This window comes from Drosophila arizonae, chromosome 4 (genome assembly GCF_054131065.1).
Source record: "Drosophila arizonae isolate 15081-1271.41 chromosome 4, UAZ_ARI_1.0, whole genome shotgun sequence".
NCBI lineage: Eukaryota > Metazoa > Arthropoda > Insecta > Diptera > Drosophilidae > Drosophila > Drosophila arizonae.
The window spans coordinates 21,893,159-21,912,318 of NC_142924.1; the positions used below are offsets into that span (position 1 = coordinate 21,893,159).

At 40.2% G+C, this 19,160-nt stretch overlaps 5 protein-coding genes across 7 annotated transcripts; 3 read left to right on the forward strand and 2 right to left on the reverse strand.

Moving 5' to 3' along the window:
• Nucleotides 1-480: 480 nt before the first annotated feature.
• On the reverse strand, nucleotides 481-1,211 carry LOC108612835 (uncharacterized). Its single transcript, XM_018005856.2, has 2 exons — nucleotides 1,075-1,211; nucleotides 481-1,008 (listed from the first exon to the last, which is right to left on the reverse strand). Exons 1-2 carry the CDS (start codon nucleotides 1,121-1,123, stop codon nucleotides 674-676), a joined length of 384 nt encoding a protein of 127 aa, XP_017861345.1. The 5' UTR covers nucleotides 1,124-1,211; the 3' UTR covers nucleotides 481-673.
• Nucleotides 1,212-4,196: 2,985 nt separating this feature from the next.
• LOC108614713 (phospholipase B1, membrane-associated) lies at nucleotides 4,197-6,815 on the reverse strand. Of its 2 annotated transcripts, XM_018008948.2 has the most exons (4): nucleotides 6,608-6,815; nucleotides 5,523-5,741; nucleotides 4,659-5,456; nucleotides 4,197-4,601 (listed from the first exon to the last, which is right to left on the reverse strand). In XM_018008948.2, exons 2-4 carry the CDS (start codon nucleotides 5,727-5,729, stop codon nucleotides 4,326-4,328), a joined length of 1,281 nt encoding a protein of 426 aa, XP_017864437.2. In that variant the 5' UTR covers nucleotides 5,730-5,741; nucleotides 6,608-6,815; the 3' UTR covers nucleotides 4,197-4,325. The 2 variants fall into 2 exon arrangements, with proteins under 2 accessions (XP_017864437.2, XP_017864436.2); XM_018008947.2 differs by lacking the exon at nucleotides 6,608-6,815 and having other exon boundaries at nucleotides 5,523-6,591.
• Nucleotides 6,816-9,152: 2,337 nt separating this feature from the next.
• LOC108613311 (ADP-dependent glucokinase) lies at nucleotides 9,153-11,771 on the forward strand. Its single transcript, XM_018006687.2, has 4 exons — nucleotides 9,153-9,792; nucleotides 9,851-10,015; nucleotides 10,076-10,802; nucleotides 10,863-11,771. The coding sequence occupies exons 1-4, from the start codon at nucleotides 9,434-9,436 to the stop codon at nucleotides 11,112-11,114; spliced, it is 1,503 nt and encodes a 500-aa protein (XP_017862176.1). The 5' UTR covers nucleotides 9,153-9,433; the 3' UTR covers nucleotides 11,115-11,771.
• Nucleotides 11,772-11,916: 145 nt separating this feature from the next.
• Nucleotides 11,917-18,165, forward strand: Hsp110 (heat shock protein 70Cb). 2 transcript variants are annotated; one of them, XM_018006684.2, is made up of 7 exons: nucleotides 11,917-12,133; nucleotides 12,383-12,633; nucleotides 13,795-14,746; nucleotides 14,806-15,342; nucleotides 16,085-16,180; nucleotides 16,809-17,012; nucleotides 17,076-18,165. In XM_018006684.2, exons 2-7 carry the CDS (start codon nucleotides 12,527-12,529, stop codon nucleotides 17,694-17,696), a joined length of 2,517 nt encoding a protein of 838 aa, XP_017862173.1. In that variant the 5' UTR covers nucleotides 11,917-12,133; nucleotides 12,383-12,526; the 3' UTR covers nucleotides 17,697-18,165. The 2 variants fall into 2 exon arrangements, with proteins under 2 accessions (XP_017862173.1, XP_017862174.1); XM_018006685.2 differs by lacking the exon at nucleotides 16,085-16,180.
• Nucleotides 18,166-18,420: 255 nt separating this feature from the next.
• LOC108613316 (uncharacterized) lies at nucleotides 18,421-19,133 on the forward strand. The gene is made up of 2 exons (XM_018006693.2): nucleotides 18,421-18,659; nucleotides 18,719-19,133. The coding sequence occupies exons 1-2, from the start codon at nucleotides 18,597-18,599 to the stop codon at nucleotides 19,055-19,057; spliced, it is 402 nt and encodes a 133-aa protein (XP_017862182.1). The 5' UTR covers nucleotides 18,421-18,596; the 3' UTR covers nucleotides 19,058-19,133.
• The last annotated feature ends 27 nt before the right edge of the window (nucleotides 19,134-19,160 follow it).

Sequence of the window (19,160 nt, forward strand, 5' to 3'; positions counted from 1 at the left end):
TTAATGATCGACTAACTAATCAATTCTACCCTCACCAGATTATTATCTCTTACTCTCTCTTTCTCTTTATCTCCCTCTCTCTCACACTTAATGTATATCATACCTTGTATATTACACCGTGCTCTCACGCACACTTGCTGACTCTCACTTCCTCTCTCTACCTCAAATAAACATTAATACTCTCTCGCTCACTTTCACTCTCGAACCATAGTTCAGTCTGCTGCTCTCTCGCCCTCCCTCTCTCTCTCTCTCTCTCACTGTCTCCCTCTGTCTCTTTTATACTCTCTTACTCTCACTCTATCGAACCATATCTCTGTATCTAACTCTACTGATCTATATTCCCTTCATGCCCACTCACCCACTCTGACTCTTACTAATTATCTAGTTATACTGGTGTCTATGTCTATCTTTATCTTTCGTATATGACTATCTATCTGGTTTCTCTCTCTCTCTCTATTTGTCCTCTAGTGCTATATTAAATATTTTCAAATATTTATTTTTACTTTTCTTTAATTTATATTAATTGTATTTCTCATTTATGATGAAATCTTTTACGTGCTTAAATATATGTTAGGTTAAGTTAAAAATTACACTAATTTATTTTACTTGGCACTAGGTATTCATATTCATATTTACACAAGCTATATACACAGTCACTGCTCCCAGCGCGGTCCTAACCAAATCGGCTGCTATTGTCCAATACCTCAGCACTGGATCCAATTGCCAAACTGTTCTGGTTGCACTTGCAGTCCTCGCCGTCCACACGGCCCTTGCCCGAGGTCAGGATGCGCATGCCCTCGGCAAACTTGGGAAAACCGGACATGGTCTCCTTCAATGTGGTCATCATCACTGGCAGATACATGAAGAAGTCCTTAAAGTGGCCCACGACTGTATGGTAGTCGACGGCTCGTCCACTGGCGGAGCTGCCTCCCGTGCCCTGGTAGCTGCCATCGCCGTCAATCTCGTTGCCAGGCGAGCCATAGGGAACGGCAATGCAATGTCGCATGGCTGAAGAGTATAACAAAATCATTAAAATCCCATTGCTGAGATCGACTTATTCTAGTGGGGACTTACCCAACAATAAAATAATTGCGGCTGCTAGAAATTCTCTGTGGTCTGTCATGATGTCAACTTGGCTCGAAATGCTCAGCACTTGCCACGACTGTTCAGCATTTATAACATTTCAAGCGTTTGCTGGCTAAGCAGAATTCTTGATGCAGCTGTTTTGTTGTGGTTTTCACTGAATGCAGCAGAAAAACTCGAAACTCTTGGCGAAAATTTGATTTTCAATGTTATTGCAAAGACCTCTCTCAAGTGGAAATGCAAAGCAGAAGGTTTTCTTTTTTTTCGATAACAGATGTCAGAATTGCTAAGCAATATTTCTGAAATACAGAAGAAGGGTCCATTGATATATAAATGAATATTCTATACACTAATATGAACAGTGGATTTGCATACTTTTAACGGCATCCAATTTAAATTTAAATTAATTTAAAAATTGAATTGATTTAACTTTTTATTATTATATGATTATTGTTGTTAAATATAACATATGAATAATAAATAATAAACAATTTGTAATTTATTTTGTCATTATAAAAATAGAATAAAATTTAAGTTTTAAATAAGGACACAACAAACAGAAACATTATTGTATATTCATATTACATATTCCAGCTCCCTAATTCAGCTATAACGTCATACAGAAATTCCAAACCTAAGCACTAAGAGGAAATTCCAATGCTGATTTATTCCACTCAACCACAGAAATTTCTCGAAAAGATAGGAGTTCCTTCTCATTAGGATATTTCTATATTAATCAAAGCCCATAGACAGATACATCAACCTCCTTGCCAACAACTTCCTTAGCAACTCCCTAAAAAGATACCATCCACTAGACCTTCAACATTGCTCATTTCAAATACTATATATTGCATAGCTCCATCTATTGTAATTCTTTTGCACTAATATGGTGTGCGGATTTTGCACAGTTTCGTAGGTACACACTGACAATATTTCCATAGTTGCAGTTGAAATACATAGATGGCGCTTAGCAAGCAAAAATTTGGGAATGCTGAAATTTATTTTTGAGGCAAGAATTAATTCAATAAAAATAATAAATGCTTAGTTATACATAATAATATTTATGTATAACTAATTTAACTAATTAATTTATGTATACAAATAATAAATAATTAAAAATAATAAACTTAAAATAAATTATCCTTCGTAATTTAAATAATGCCTAAATATATTAAAATATTGCATTTTACACAATACAATAATTATAATATTGGTATTTTATTGTAACATCAAAAAATTCAAAAATAGTTAATTTAATAATAAATAATGCTTTTTTAAATAATAAATAATTAGTGCATTGTAAATATAAATAACTCATTATAAAAGATGCTTCAATTAATAACCACTTTTGTTTTATTATGCGCAAAATTTGTAAATATTGCTAATTAAAAGGAGACTGAACTTTAATTCACTAAATTTTGTTGCATGTAAAAATAATTGATTTAAAATTGATTATTTATTTGAAACAACATTCCAATCAAGGCAACTTCAAGTGGTTCTATATTTAACAAGCTAATTGTACGAAAGAGTCGAGTAAATGTGTCAAGTAATTGTGTCAGAGCTGCAATCACCAAAATCCGCATTAAAAGTCTATTTGATAGAAATAGCAAAACTTCTCGTGACTGCAATGACTTGAGTAAGTCAAGAACTCTAGAGAATCGATGACAGTGCGCGAATGCGAGAAAAGAGTTTCAGTCTGATAGAATTTGTTGAGCTAATCAAGTCAAGTGACGATCAAGCAACAAAATGCGCCAGCCAAGTTCAAAGTCAAGAGCAAAACGACACCAACCTCGGCTAGCGCAGAGGGGCCAGTCCGCTTTATAAGTGAAGAAAAAAAACTTTAATGGCGTAATTGATGTTTTTATTCCATTCACCTCTCAGCACCTGTATACGAAACCGTTGATCATCGCAAAAGCCCACGAAAACACGTTTCAACTTGTTCAAATTGGTCACTTTTATGAGCCGGGATAAATGGAATACAGTTTTAATGGCTCAAAAGCAATCTGATTATTTGTAGTTTTATTTACCCACCAAGTCCAGTGCGTATTGCCACACGACAGTTGTAACAGACCCAAGTGGACGTCTCACATAATCAATAAAGATGTTGAGCTGATGACTGTGCTGAAATGCTAATTTCGTATGCGTATCGTTTGTGATATTTAATGGCTTGTGATAATCATTGTGATTGCCATTATGATTATAATTATTATGTTTATCTACATCATTACCATTTGAACTCTAATTAATGGCATCGCTATCATATTCAGGCAGAAACAAAAAACAAAAATCTTTTTCCTTGCTAATTTTAATATCATTATTATTATTGACCAAATCGCATAAACAAATTCACATTCACATTGTTATCATTTTGTTTATGACTATTTCCATCATCATTGGCATTATCATTTTCATAATATAATGATTGAAAATAAAATTTTCATTGACCATCATCAGCAACATCATAAATTTATATCATTAGCATTGTCATTGATATTATTGAATTTATTAGTATTTCCTTTATGATAAGCATCTTTTCAAATTTCCATTATTAATATTTAAAACCTTATTTTTATATGGTAATCATAGTCATCATCATAAACATTTATATTTTTATTTTTAATTATTATTTTTGGTATAATTTTTTTTTTTTTTTTAATAATTTAATTTAATCATTTATTTCACTTTTGCTTTAAATATTATTTTGAGACCCGATACTCTCATAATTTTTAACTAAACTCACATTAGTAATTATCATCTTTTACATCATTACTATATTTATTATTATTATTTTCTGAACATTTCAGAATGGAGAATTCGAAAACTTTAGCTCAATTCTTTCAGTGTAGCTCTGCTAAAGCAAACATTTCTCCCATCTAATCAAGTAATACTACAAGTATTTCGATACCAGCCAGAGATACCCTATCCTAATTATTATGGGAAATATGTAAGTAGCGGCCGACTTCAGTGCGAGTGCCAGTCACACGCGCATTCCAGTCCCCAATCCAGACGCCGATATGGAAATGAGCTAGCGAATTCTGACTTCGACCAGCTGATTCGCTCGGCCCTCATCAGATATGCGCAAATCGTTTGACTTACTCATTAGACGCGTCGTGAAGTTTTCTAATTTCTAAGCGTTTATTTATAAAAGCGTAAACGAATACTACAAACAAAAATGGTCGAGACTAAGGCGACGTATCACAGTCGATGTCAGTTATCTAATATAAAGGCTGGCAATTGTCGGACTAGACGACGAAGTCGGCCCGACTATTCACTCTGGTGATCAGGTACGGACGCTGCTCGGTGGGGCAGTTGAACCTCTCGAACAGGTGCTCGCTGAAGCCGCTCTTCTCGCCCGGCATCTCCAGCATATTGTTCCAGATCGCATTGGCCGCCGAGGCTTGGCCCCGCTGGCTCAAGTGGAAGCAATCCTCGGAGAAGAACCGCGTGTCCGTCGTGCCAGAGGACGTGCGCGGAAAATCGTCGAATTGGGAGAAGGGCTGCACATTGATGGTGAATGTCTGCAAAGAGATGAGCGATGCTTAGAGTATTTCTCTGTGGCTCCTTCATGGACTTACGTCTGAGTTGAACTCCGGCAAGTTGGCAATCTCGTAGTCCTTGGCTATCCAGCGCTTCATGATACTCTCTAGGTAATCCAAGCGCTTCTTGCTCTTGCCCATCAGGCAAGGGCACTCAAAGGTCAACGTGGTCTGGCAGACGGGCGGCAGCCCGGTAAGCTCAGTCAAAAACCGTAGATTTGGAGCGGGCACCACATTCAGCATGAGCCGCGGCACATTGTCCCGTAGATAGCGATACGTCTTCAGCATGTTCTGCTGGTGCAGTTTGATTGTCTGCTCCGGCTGTGGGTGGAAGCAAATGTCGGCGCAGAAGTCATTGTTGCCTATGAACATGGTGACCAGCTTCCAGTCCCGGGTCATGTTCACGTGGGGATCGTTCCTCATGCGCTTCACCAGCACCTTGGCCATGTAGGGCATGTCGCGGGACATGGCGCCCAGCTCGGCCACATTGAAGCGCGAGGAGCGATCTGTGGAGAGGCCGTCGCTAAGCGAGTAGCCATAGAGCTTGGGATTGAACTCCTTGAGTATGTTGGGCAAGGTGAGATATTTCTTCCAATTGTATTGCCCGCCAATGGACCAGACCACGCCTCGATTCTCCACGGTCACGTGCCCCAGATTGGTGGCGAAAATGCCATTGCCCGCGGTCAGAGAGTCGCCCATGCCGCCAATGATGTCGATGTCGCCGGGTCGCAGTCGATGCACGCTCGTCGGCCGCTCAGCACTGCGTCTGCCGGGCCCCCGTTCCGTGTCGCAGAATTGGAGAAGGGCGCGCGTGCGCGGATTCGACTTTTGGGTTTTCTGAAAGAGCAACACGAATGGAGGCTAGCGAATGGATAGTAAGAGGCGCAGCAGGACAAGACTTACGCCGGCATTGCGCACGCGCTGCACGTTCGCCGGCTCGTCGCCGGATCGCCCGGTGAAGGCCAGGCTGAGCAAGCGCAGTGGCCGGTAGGCGTTCCTGAAGGCCAAATCCAATGACGTGCGCTGTGACGTCACACAGCCAATCCATCCCAGCAGCAGCAGAGCAAATAGCAGAACGAATGACAGCTGCCGTGATGGCGCCTTGTCCATTTCGTCTTACAGCTGAAACAACATTAAGATTAATGGGCGTGTGTGTGTGTGTGTGTTTGTGTGTGTGGAGGGCTCGCAAAACTCTTGCTATCGTTGGTGACGTCCTCGACACTGAACCAGTTCTGCGTATACATTGCGTTACAGAGCCGTCGACGCTTTGATAGTTTGTTCACCTTTCGTCGCTTGTTTTGATTTGCCTTTCGGTCGGAATGAAGATTTATGCTTAGTCAGGTTTGTCTGGGCCGATTCTAGCATGCGGCAGTAAGGCATCCGATAATATTATGCAAATGTGAGCTCAAAATCAGAAAAAGTATAATGGAAATAAACGTTCCGCATAACTGAGAAGACGCTTCAGCAGCTTCTTTAGAATAGATTCTCCAAATACTCTGCAGCTGGGATAATTATCCACAGAAGCGTAAAGTTCATTAGGTGCTGACCCTGAGGCGCCAGAATGTTTAGTTTCAAGTTATTTTTAAATTACTAATCAGTTTTAACTGTCATTTTATTTATGTTTTTAATTTGCTTAGATTAAGCCTAATCAACAATTGTCACTCAACCAGCTCGATCTGTTCCGACGTTTGGCACGCTTTCGGCAGCGCGAAAGAACGATAAAGTAAATCTATTTTTTTTTTTCTATAAGTTGGTAGGCGGAAGTCTTGAGCGATCGAGCTGAATATGCGTGCTAAATCCAGTTGCGATCAAGATTCATGCAGACTTTGTTTTGTTTCCTTTTCGCATTATGCGCATATCTCAAACAAAAGACTTGGAACACAAACGCGACGAATCAGATAAGAAACGGAAATGCAGCCGAACCACACTCAATTAGTTTAAATTAGTGAGCATTTGAATAAAAGAACCACATAACAGTATATTTATACCTTTAAATCACTTAAATTTAATTGAAATTGAAAATTAACTTGAGTTTTATTCACTCTTTGTTTCTCTTCGCGTAAATCTTGCAACCAAGAGAATTGCACAATTACATAAAAACTGATTTAATTCGATATTGCGAATTTATGGCCCCAAGAAGGCAGCACGTCCAACTCCGTTGACCGCATAGAATCGACTGCCCGGTAGAATTTCTGAATATGCTGATTTTATATGGATTGCCCGTGGAGCCGGACAGCGTTGTACGCATAGAACGAAATACGAAATAAAATACAACAAAAAATAATGAAAAACATATATAAAGATCGTAGCTGTATACGAAACACGTAAAAAGAACAAAATACAATACAAATTAAGTGCGAATTTTCAGAATCGAGCTTGCGTGACATGCGAATACCCTGTGCACAGTTGACCAATATGTATAATGTAATATGTATAAATATTCTCTAAATATATGTATTTCAGCCAATTCAATATTTTTGCCTGGAGCAGTAGTAATTGTAAATTAAGTTTATAAATTTTCATAACTGGGTCTAATTGAAATATAGTAAAATTATTTTAAAAAATTATATTAAATAATTAGCTACTTAATTTCTATTATAATTGAAGAATTGCACTTTAAAAAATATGAATAATCAAAATGTTAGAAAATAACTGGTTATAATAAATGATTGATAATTTTTGATTTACTAAAATTTCATACGCAAAATCCTCGATAAATTAATTCATTAATTAAATTGTAAAACCCAATAGGTTTAATATTTTTTAATTTATAATAATAACGTATATAAATTTTAATATTTAAAAACTAACCATATTGAATCTTTGGAGCCTTTCATACCCGATCACAATTAAACTACTTGGTATATATCATGAAAAAACTTCCTTCTGAAATTCCTCGTTAAAAAATTGTAAATTTTGTGAAGAATATTTTTGATATTTTTAAATAAAAACAGAACGGAATTGCCTCTCACAACCCAGCTACGTGGTATACATTATATCAAAATTGGCTATCTGATTTTCACACACTCACAGTGGCGTACGAAATGTGGCTGAAGCGCTGAGCCGGTTATAGTTTCGTCTGAAAAAAAAAAAACAACGTAAATTCTGAAATTCACTTTCGTCGAGATGTTAAAAATAGTTCTCTGCCGGAGCCTAGGCACGTAAAGCGGCTTTGTAGCCATGACGAGACTAAAAATCTGCAAGGGGCGTGCTAAGGGAAACGAGAGCAACAACTCATCCAGCGTTACGCTGGATTACTGAGGCATTCCCAATTGAAAGTTGGTCTCGAAATAGTTACTTGGTAATTAAAGCTGGCCACATGTGTCGTACGTGCTCCGCCAGCTACTCTATAGAGATAGACATAAATTTCGCGAGCGAGACGGGCAGATAGATGAGCATTAGTTTAAAAGCTTCTTCGATTGACATTTGTTGATTTTATCACTCAATGGAAACGCTATAAACATTGCTTAATCGCGTAAACCTTTGGACCATGTCGCAGTGAAGTGCTAACACATGGAACGACACTTGTCAAAAAGGTCTGGATGGGGTTAAGTTGTCGACTGCAATCATTTTGTTGCTTCTAACTGATGCCCCAACCCCAAGAGATTGAACATAATATCATCACAGGCCAGCACCGTCCACCTTCCACCATCCACCTTCCACCATCCACTATCCACCTTCCACTTCCTCGACAAACAATCCAGTGTTGCCATCGAATAACCTTGTGTCGCAAAATAATATATAATAATACATAAAATAACGGCACGAAGCAATTAAAGCAAAACAACATCGAAGCAACAACTTGTTTTAAATGAACAACACCAGAAAACAAGAAGGAACCGCCTTAAATGACATGACGATGCTTGTGTGTGGCAACATCTTGAAGCCTGGTTGATGCTGATGCTGTTGATAATGATGATGATAATAGTAGTTGACGTCGTTAAGTACTATAAAAATCATTTAAGCCATTTATCGAAGCGCAGCTATCAATTGTCTTAGATATAAACTTTCAATGTTATGACTATTCTTCCATCGAATACTTAAATAAGCTCTTTTAAACATAGAAATAAGTTAATATTTAATATATTCATGAGAAATACTCTGCCAGCTGCAAAGAAGTTTCTTGAATGTCCAGAAAACTGGAATTATATCGGCGGAAAACCCGACGTAACTTAATATAGCCAAGCTCTTAATTTACTTACTAGCATCAAAATAAAATAAAGGGTAGATTGCTTTACAGGATATTGCTTAGTCGGCTCCATCTGACTTTCATGTTTTAAAATGATTAAAGATTTACATTTTATGATTACTAAAATAAGTTAAAAACTGAAAATCCTTTATTTCTTTTATATAATCACTAACCATAAAACCTAATCATAACATGTGTTCTATGGTTATTGATATAGTTTAGTCATTTTCCAGAAATCCGTTACAACAAAGCGAAGCTTAACTTTCAAATCAAAACCAAAAGCTTTTGGATTTCTTTCATTCGTGCTTCACACGATAGCTACATGGAACACCACTGCTTGCCGTATCGATATATCGATATCCTTAGTCTCGAGTTTGCCTGTCGGCAAATGGGAGTTTTGACGTTATCTTTTATTAAAAAACCTAGCTCAAATCGAAAACACTTCATAGCAAACTTGATTTGATAAGACTCGCAATAGAGCAGGAAACTTCCGCAGCAGCCACATAAGCAAATTCACGTAACATCTTAAACAAACGCCGAAGCCGAAGCTGAGGCCGGCGTGCAAAGAACAAACACAACAACAAAGACAACTCAGACAAAAGCACTTATTGACTGCCCACGGACAATGGGCGCTCTGCGATACATGGGCTGGATAACCGGTTGCTCGGTGTTCACGGCGCTTCTCTCGATCATCTGGCAGGCGTTTCTCACCCTGCAGGCGCTGAACAGAACAACCGTACTCCTCACCGGTCTCCTGGCCATCGAGGGCGGCGTGAAGAAATCCACCGACGAACCGGCACCCAAGGTAGCCGTAGGCTATGGCGCCTGCACGGATCTGCAAATAAATGCCACCGAGTTTCTGGAGACCTTCTACAAAATGCGGGTGCCTGAGCTAAGCACAGACTTTGCGGCGAAGAATGTGAAAAATGAAAATGAGTTTCTTCAATCATTTGCTTACTATTTCAAGAACGGGGCCGCGGCTGAGTAAGTGCATCCATCAGATATAATTTGAGACATAATACTAAATACATCAACCTTATAGGCGCGTCATATCCAACAGCACGCTGTTCAAACAACTGATAACCAATGCCAAAATAATGGACAAAGAGCGCATTCAGTGGTATATGGGAGGCAACGCCCCATTGATGGCAGTGCGCTTTGTCATAGAGGGAGCGGATGTGCTTCTAGGCGCACATATGTCAAAGAAGTAAGTGCCCAAACATGCATTCATCTTCAGCATGAAGTATTCCACATTATATGTTTTCAGATTGCGACCTTTGCTGCCCAAGGAGATTCGTCTGGCTGGTGATGAGATACCTGATGATGATATACATCTTATTCTGGAGTATAAGGCCGGTGATAAATGGGGTCCATATGAGGCACCACGTGCCAATCGTTATATATTGCATAACGATAAGAACAATCCGCATTTGAGAGCGGTGGAGCATCTGACGGACGCACTAAAGAAATATAATCCGCAGCTGCTGGTGGTCAGCGGTCTGCAAATGATGGACATGTTCAAGTTCAGTCCAGGTGTGCGTGAGGCACGCTTGCGCCAGGTGCAATCCCAGCTGACCAGCCAGCCGCCAGGCACATTGCAACATTTCGAGCTCGCCAGCTACGTAGAGCTGGAGCTGCTGCATCAGCTCCGGCAGTATGTGCTGCCCTATGTGGACTCCTTGGGCATGAACGAACAGGAGTTGTCCAATCTGCGACAGGTGCTGGAGAATGGACGCACCACACTGGCCACCGACTGGAATCCACGCATTGCCAACACCCTGGACCAAATGCGTCAGGTTTTCATCAATCTGCTGGAGGATTACAATGTGCGGCACAAGTCGGATCCGCACAGGCGCATGTTGTCCAGAATGCACGTGCACACCCTGGCCTACCAGGCCATCCTGACCGTAGCCAACTCGAAGTGGAAAAATACAAGGGCTGCAGCCGCTAAGGCTGCACTGACGGCTCATCGTTACGTCTGCAAATCCCAATTTGTAAGTGCTGAAGATTTGTATTGAACATTTTCTCTGACCATGAAACTTGGTCATTTACAGATCAATCCAGAGGCGGTGACTCTTGTTTTGGACGACAGCTTCGCCACATCAGCTCAAGAGCAAGCGCCTCGAATGCGCATCAGCGCAGCCAATCCTGTGCCTTGCTGGCAGGAGTTTATACAGTATGGCGCGGATCTGCAAAAAATCGAAGTGGAGATATGCGTGGCGCCAGTGCTGATATGCCGAGTGGCCAAAAAGACAGCGGGAGCTGGAGATAATATATCTGCCTCCGGACTAGTGGTCCAATTGTGAGGCCCTCAAATGAACTACAAAAAACACATAAAGCAAAAAAAGGAAATATGAGATGTGAAGCAATAACGATGACAACGATCATGTTTGGGACCGGCAAGACTGCTTAGTATTTACACGAAATGGAAAAGACTCAACATAGCAAACCCTCAAATTGAATCCTCGACAAAGCAACTAACCCAATCTCAAGAACATTCCCTGTTGAAAGCTGTTTATAGACAGCATGTTTAGCACCTTAGTGACCTTAGAAACGCGTTACCTTCAGTAAAATTACGGACGCCGGCAAATCCTTAAGAATTGCGGAACGGAACAACGATAGAGTTGGCTCACGGCCTTAGTACTACATATCTAGAAGATGAGATTGCGTATAACAGAACAAAAACTTGAAATTTAGCTGTTGAAGCTAAGATCTATGTACATCAAATCTCTGGATACACTCACTCACTCTTAATTATTTAATGTGTTCAAAATTATTCCTAAAGTGCATAGCAATGCAACCTAGTCTAAGTTTATTAGTTTGTCGTCGTATTATTATTTTTTTCGGTATTATATCGATATGAACCATTCCTACTTACAATTTGTTTTGCGCACTTGGTTTTAGGCTAAAATGACAATGTATTCATAAATACGTGTATAATACAAATTTCTGTTGAAATCTAATCAATATCGTTTGAGATTTCCTTCAGTCCTTTTTCAAGCATAGACAAAAACTACATAATATTTGTATACCTTGGTTAACAGGGTATAGAACATTTCGTATACAATTCCTGTTTTCGTTAGGCGCGCATAAACGGGGAAGTCGAATTAGTGCGATAAAAGTGTTCGCGACTATCGATGAATCGATAGATCGATACTACTAATTCGAGAAGTTTCGTGACCATTCTCTGTCGACGTCGACGTCGCCGCTACAATTTTCATTACGCTGAAAAAACGTGTCGGTCGCGGTACAAAAAAGTTGTGAGCGTTTATACATTGTTAAAATAAGTATAAATCGTCTACATATAAAAGAAATCTGCAAATATGTGCGTAAATATATCATCACAGATAATGTCAATAGAAAAATCGCTTAGATTGTTTAAAACATTCCGTGGGCGTCTATGTGAATATTTTTTCTCATGCAAACCAACAGCGCAAAGGCAAATTCATAATTGATGGAATATGCACAAATCTAAATAATTTTGGACTCATCTGTCAATTATTATAAAATTGACGACTGTGTTTCTATATATACATTGAAAATATTTGAGCTAATATTATTTTCTCTCTTACAGTTGCTGAGAATAAAACAGAGAAACAGTCGCCCTATTAATATAAAAAATAAAAAATCGGAAAAGGAATCTAGGCAAAAAAGTCTAAATACTTTAACTAGTTTAACTAAATCAATCAATCGAATCGGCAGCCGAAAGTAAAGAAAAATGTCTGTGATTGGCATCGATTTCGGTAACGAGGGCTGCTATGTAGCGGCTGCCAGATCCGGCGGCATAGAGACTCTTGCCAATGACTACAGTCTGCGTGCAACACCGTAAGTACCAAAAGGAAAAAGTACAAAAGAAAAGAGAGGTGAAAAGTAGCACATGATTATGATTATTGCTGCTATTGGGATATCAATTAACGAAAGCTCTCAATATCCGCTGTACATAATCGCTTGCTCTTTTTCCCATTGAGGTTATGTATAAATGTAAGTCATGCCCGATACCTTGTGTATGTGTACGCGCGTACATACGCATGTGTGTGTGTGTGTGCAAATGTTTGGCTGGGTGCGCGCCTAGAAATTTCCATTGTTGTCACTGGTAACGCTTTTAAAAGAGAATTATTTTCATAAAATATATACAGGTAACATGTAATATGTGCATGCAGCGCTCCATATGTATACAATTGTGCCTAAATTTGGCTCTGGCTGCTCCCCATAAAAAGCATTGCAAATTAATGAGAGGCCACATCAAAATGTTACACTGCGTCGTGTTGCTCCATTTGAGATGGGGCTTCGCCGCAGTATTTGACTCAGATTCTAGATTTATAAATGTTGAATGCGTGGGAGCATTTTTACTTTTGCCAATATCATTTTTATTTGGCCAATCTATATACACACGCACACATACACATACACATATATGCGCACAGGCGGACGAAAATCATCGCATGCGTCATGCGGTCGGTCCGGTCAATAGCAGCATCAAAGCAGCGAGAGCGCAAGGCGGCCGCAGCAGAAGCAGAAGCAGCAGCAGCTGTTGCCGTGAAGAAAATGGGCGGAAAAAGAGTGCGAGAGAACAGCGAGCCTATGCGTTCACACCAAAGTTGTCAAAAATAAAATCAAAGCCGGCAAAACGCGATCGCGCACATACGTGTGCATACTATGGCAACGCGTTTCTACATATACGGCTATGTGTGCACGTATGTGTGTGTGCTGATTTAATTAACTTTGTTGTGGCAACACGACCATATTTGACGCGTTGCTAGAACATTTGTATACCCTGTACATTTATATAGCTTCAATATTGAAACTCATAAGGTATACAAAGATAAATTTACATATTTATGCTTGAATGCACCAAATAAATTTTTACTCTTAGGCGTTGCTTGGTTGCAGGCAAAATATCTCAGTCACACTTATTAACAAGTTTCAAAAATAGTGTATAATAATTCGTTTTATTATTCCACTAATTTAACTTTTACGTTTCTTCAGCTCATTTGTGGCATTTGATGGCAAGAAGCGCATCATTGGCGTTGCCGCCAAGAACCAGCAGGTGACAAACATGAAAAACACAGTTGGCGGCTTTAAGCGTTTGCTTGGCCGCAAATTCAACGATCCGCATGTACAGCATGAACTCAAGAGCATTCCAGCGCGCGTGGAGCCGCGCAGTGATGGCAGCATTGGCATCAAAGTCAACTATTTGAACGAGGATCAGCATTTCTCACCGGAGCAGCTGACGGCCATGCTGTTCACGAAACTGAAAGAAACTTCGGCGGCCGCCATGCAAACGCAGGTGAATGACTGTGTCATCACCTGTCCCATATTCTTCACCAACGCCGAGCGTCAGGCGCTGCTCGATGCCGCACAAATCGCCGGACTTAATGTGCTGCGCCTGATGAACGAGACAACGGCCACGGCTCTGGCCTATGGCTTCTACAAGAACGAACTGTTCGAGGACAAGCCGCGTAACGTTATCTTCGTTGACTTCGGCCACTCGGCGCTGCAGGTCAGCGCGTGTGTGTTCACCAAGGGCAAGCTGAAGATGTTGGCCAGCAGCTGGGATCAGATTGGTGGGCGCGATATCGACTTGGCACTAGCTGAACACTTTACCAAGGAGTTCCTCGAGCGCTATAAGATCAATGCCAAGAGCAATGCTCGCGCCAATGTGCGTTTGCTGGCCGAAATCGAAAAGTTGAAGAAGCAAATGTCCGCCAACAGCACCAAACTGCCTCTGAATATTGAATGCTTCTTGGACGACATCGATGTTAGCTCGTCCATGCAGCGTTCCCAAATGGAAGAGTTGTGCGCTCCAATTCTACAGCGAGTCGAGCAGACCTTCAAAAAACTTTTGGTCGAATCAAAGCTGTCTCTGGACGATATACACTCTGTGGAGATTGTGGGCGGCAGCACTCGCATACCGGCTGTCAAGCAACTCATTGAGCAGGTGAGTCACACATGGCTGTAAGCTTTTGGTATGTTTCTAAGGTGTTCTGTATTTTGTAGGTGTTCAACAAACCGGCCAGTACCACACTTAATCAGGATGAGGCAGTCTCGCGCGGAGCTGCTCTGCAATGCGCCATCATGTCGCCGGCTGTGCGCGTGCGCGAATTCGGGGTAACTGACATACAGAATTATGCCGTGAAAGTGCTCTGGGAAGGTGATGGCACATCATCGAGTGGCGAAGTTGAAATCTTTCCGCAATTCCATCCGTCACCATTCAGTCGTCTGGTGACCATAGCTCGCAAGAGTCCGTTCGTTGCGTCCATTGTGTACGGCCAACCGGTGCCGTATCCGGATCAAACTATCGGCACCTGGAAAATCAAGGACGTCAAGCCAACAGAGCGTGGCGAGAGTCAGGATGTCAAGCTGAAGGTTCGCATTAATCTAAACGGAATTGTCTTGATTTCGTCGGCCGTGCTCGTTGACCGAAAGGAGCAGGAAGAGACTGCCGCCGCAAACGAAATGGCTACCGACGAGAAGGCTGCCGGAGGAGAGCAAGCTGGACCCAATGCTGGCGAGCAAGCGGAAGCCCAACCTGAGGTTAGTCAATCCAAACAGCCCTTAATCGATTATGTAGTATCGTCATCATCATCAGATTCATACAAATTATATCATCTGTTGTTGAGTAGGCGCTCTCTCCCTTCCGCAGTTTTCTAACCCCTTCGAGTGATCTTCCTTCTAACAACTTCACCAGTCATCAACTGAATCGATTCTTATCATTTGCTCACTTCTAAGTAACTCGAATCTTCTTTATTTGATGCTCTTGCTGACTTCTTTCACTTAGATAGGAAATGAAACCTAAGACCCTAAATATGGGAGGCAAACATAATTAATAAGTCCTTTTCGACTATAAATCCTTTTCATTTAGTACTTTAAATGAACTTATGTAAAAATATCTATCTAGCTATCAATTTTAACACAAAACATCAACGTTTATAGGGGCGTATACTAATATATTTTATTTTCGCATGTTTGTGTTTCACTTTATCTCACTTCAGCGAAATATTTAGTTCCATTCAGTTTCTTTAGTAATTCTATATATATCGAAAAGCTCTTCAGTATTGCGAGTCTGTGATTATATTTTGGTTGCTTCATGTTTGCGTCTTGGTTTCATTCCCAATCTACTAGTGCCGTAGTTGATGTTCCTCTTGCTGTTTAATTATGTTGTATTGTACATTGCTTTTGTACGAGATATTTATATATACTACATATACATACAATTATTACAACTATCACCCAAAATATTGGATATTGTGCGCTCGCGTTTTGCTCTCTCATATAGGCATATTTTGAGAATGAGGATGATATTAATACATCAACAGCCTCATCACCTGGCGGACAAGGGTGGGCACAACGGGTCAAGGGCTGGTTTGGTTCGGTACGTTTTCAAATTTAAAGCAAATAAAAATCTTAATACAAATATAATTTCTAATAAAAACCAAAAATGAGAAAATATCACGAAATTGGAAATGTCGTATGAGAAAATATCAAGCACAACATTTTGCGCTTTCTTTTCCCACCCAACAACCGATAGTAAAACGAATGATGAAGACCGCTCATAAGCCGCCTACCCTGTGTGCTCCTACATAATATTGCAAAACAAAATAAATATACAATCAAAATAATTATTGAATTGCTTAAACAATTCGCCCAATATATGCTTGAATTCTTTTTATTTATTTATTCAAATATATACATTTAATTATTATGATTTAAACAAAGTAAGCAAAAAAGATAAACAAAACAAAAATACACGTTCTACAATGCGCCTCCAATCCAATGAATGCTACTCGAACTTCTATTTACATATTTAAGACACGAATCACAATCTTTTGCTCATATTGTAGGCTGTTACTTGAGCTGTTTTTCCTCTTCGCTTTGTTGTTGTTCCGCTTCGAAGTATTTCCTCTTTCTATTGGCTATGAGAAACGTATAATTTGATCGAGTCGATGGAGCAATTGTTCTAATCTATGGTTTCTGCCTTCTGTATTCTATTTCACGCACAGGGCAATGACAAAACAAAAAAGAAGACCAAAAAGGACATCGAGCTGCCAATGGAGCCCATCACTCATGGCTTCGAGCCAGCTGTCTTGAGCGGCTATGCACAGCAGGAGGCTAAGATGATTGGCAACGATCAAAAGGAGACGGAGCGCATTGACGCCAAAAACGCATTGGAGGAGTTCGTCTACGATATGCGCAACAAACTACACGTAAGAGTCTGGTAAACTTCAGTCAAGCCTAGGTCAATAACAATAAAATTGTCACATTTGCAGGGTGGACCTCTTGAGCGGTATGTGGTTGAGTCCGATCGCGAGTCGATTGTAGCGCAGCTAAATGATCTCGAGAACTGGTTATATGAGGATGGCGAGGATTGCGACCGTGAGACTTATACCAGTCGCCTGACGGCGCTGTTGCAGAAAACCGATCCGATCAAGCAGCGCGCCCACGACTACGAGCAGTGCCCGGCTGCTTTCGAGGAGCTGAAGAACTGCATTGCTGTAGCCCGTCAGGCAGTGGCCGAGTTCCGCAAGGGTGTGCCCAAGTACGATCATTTGACGGAGACCGAGTTTATCAACATTGCCGAATCTGCGGACAAGGCGCAAAAGTGGCTGGAAACCAATCTGTCAAAATTCACGCAATCGCCACGCACAGTCGACAGTCCTGTTACCCTGCAGGCAGTGCGCCATGAGGTGAATTCCTTGACTAGCTGCGTCAACTCTGTCATTAACCGCGCGAAACCGAAGCCAGCTGCCAAGACAACGCCACCGCCAAAGGATGCTGCGGAACAGAATGGCGGCGAGCCAACTGCCGGCGGTGACAAAATGGATGTGGACAACAATGGGCAGAACGTAGGCAGCAACTCACCCAGCGATGCTGCCATGGACGTTGAATGAACTATGCGTCGTACGTCGTCGGCGGTTATTGATATATTTAATAAAAGAAACGAGTATAGAAACAAATCAAATATATATGGTATTGGCTAACGATAAAAACAACAACACAAAACTTAACTTTACGTCTATAAACCAACATGAAACAACAGTAAAAATTGTATATGCACTTTTGCTTTCCTGACGCATCAGAATCAGCAAACTGGCAAACTGTAAACAAACCCTAAATGTGTAAGCGTATAAATAAAACAAACGATTTGATCAAGTGCAGCAGACGAAGATATGGCAGTGGAATCGGAAGTAGACGTAGAACTGACGGACAGACAGAGCTGCTGTACGGATGGATGCAACAACTTATTACAAACATTTTCTAATCGACCATTTTTGCATATAGTTGAATAACAACAAAAACCGACAGTAAATGAATGGAATTCAAAATAATCAAATAAAACCGTAATGATGATTCCAAAAAGCCCTTAATTGGTTTTTGTTCGAACTCGAAATATGTTACTTAATATAATATATAATATATGTTATTCAATATGATACATATATGATATAATATATTTATATGTTATTTAATATAAAACATATATAATATAATATATTTAATATATGTCACTTGAACACTTACACCCTTTCTTTACTACATATAATTTACGACTACTAGCGTCTTTTGTTGATTTGCATAATATATAACACTATTCTCCGAATTGAAATAGGTTGAAAGGTCACATAATTAATGATAGCATTTTATATATACTACATATGCCTATAGAATCATTGCAAATATACATATTTATTACTGTAGCCTCACAATGATATTCAGTTCAGTTCAGTTCTGATCGTTAAACATATTGCAAGCACATTAGTGGGACTTTTTATTTAAAAATATAGCAGAGTATGCAATTCGTAGTAATTTTCCTGATCGCATTTCTAGCAGGTGCATCAGCCAAAGATGATTTGGTGAGTGGCTTGAAATCGAGTTACTCGAGAGATATCTGATTGGAAACTTTCAAATGCAGCTAAGTGAGAGCTCAGCAGCTTTGGAACAGCAGTGCGGTTCCTTTTGCTATACCCTTCTAAGGACCTTATCGCAGAGTGGAGACAAGGCTAAAAAGGCAGCAGAGGAAAGTGCGATAACAATCCGCAACCAAGACAATCAGATCAAGGAACTCGAAATGAAGGTAGCCGAATTGCAAGCTAATCTGGAGCTCATGAAAGAGAAGGAGATCGAATACGAGGCGAAGATCAAGTCGAATGACGATTTAGTAGTAGACGTAGGTCTGAAACTTGATAGTCTCAAAAACAAAGTAGCGCAGATAGCAGACATAAAATCAAATAGAACAGAGCCAAAAGTGTAAAGTGCATTTCAAAAGAATTTTATAACTAAAATTGTAACTATTTAATAAATACGCAACTCTTATGCATTCAAGAAAATTTGTTGTTCGCTTAAATGATTCGAAA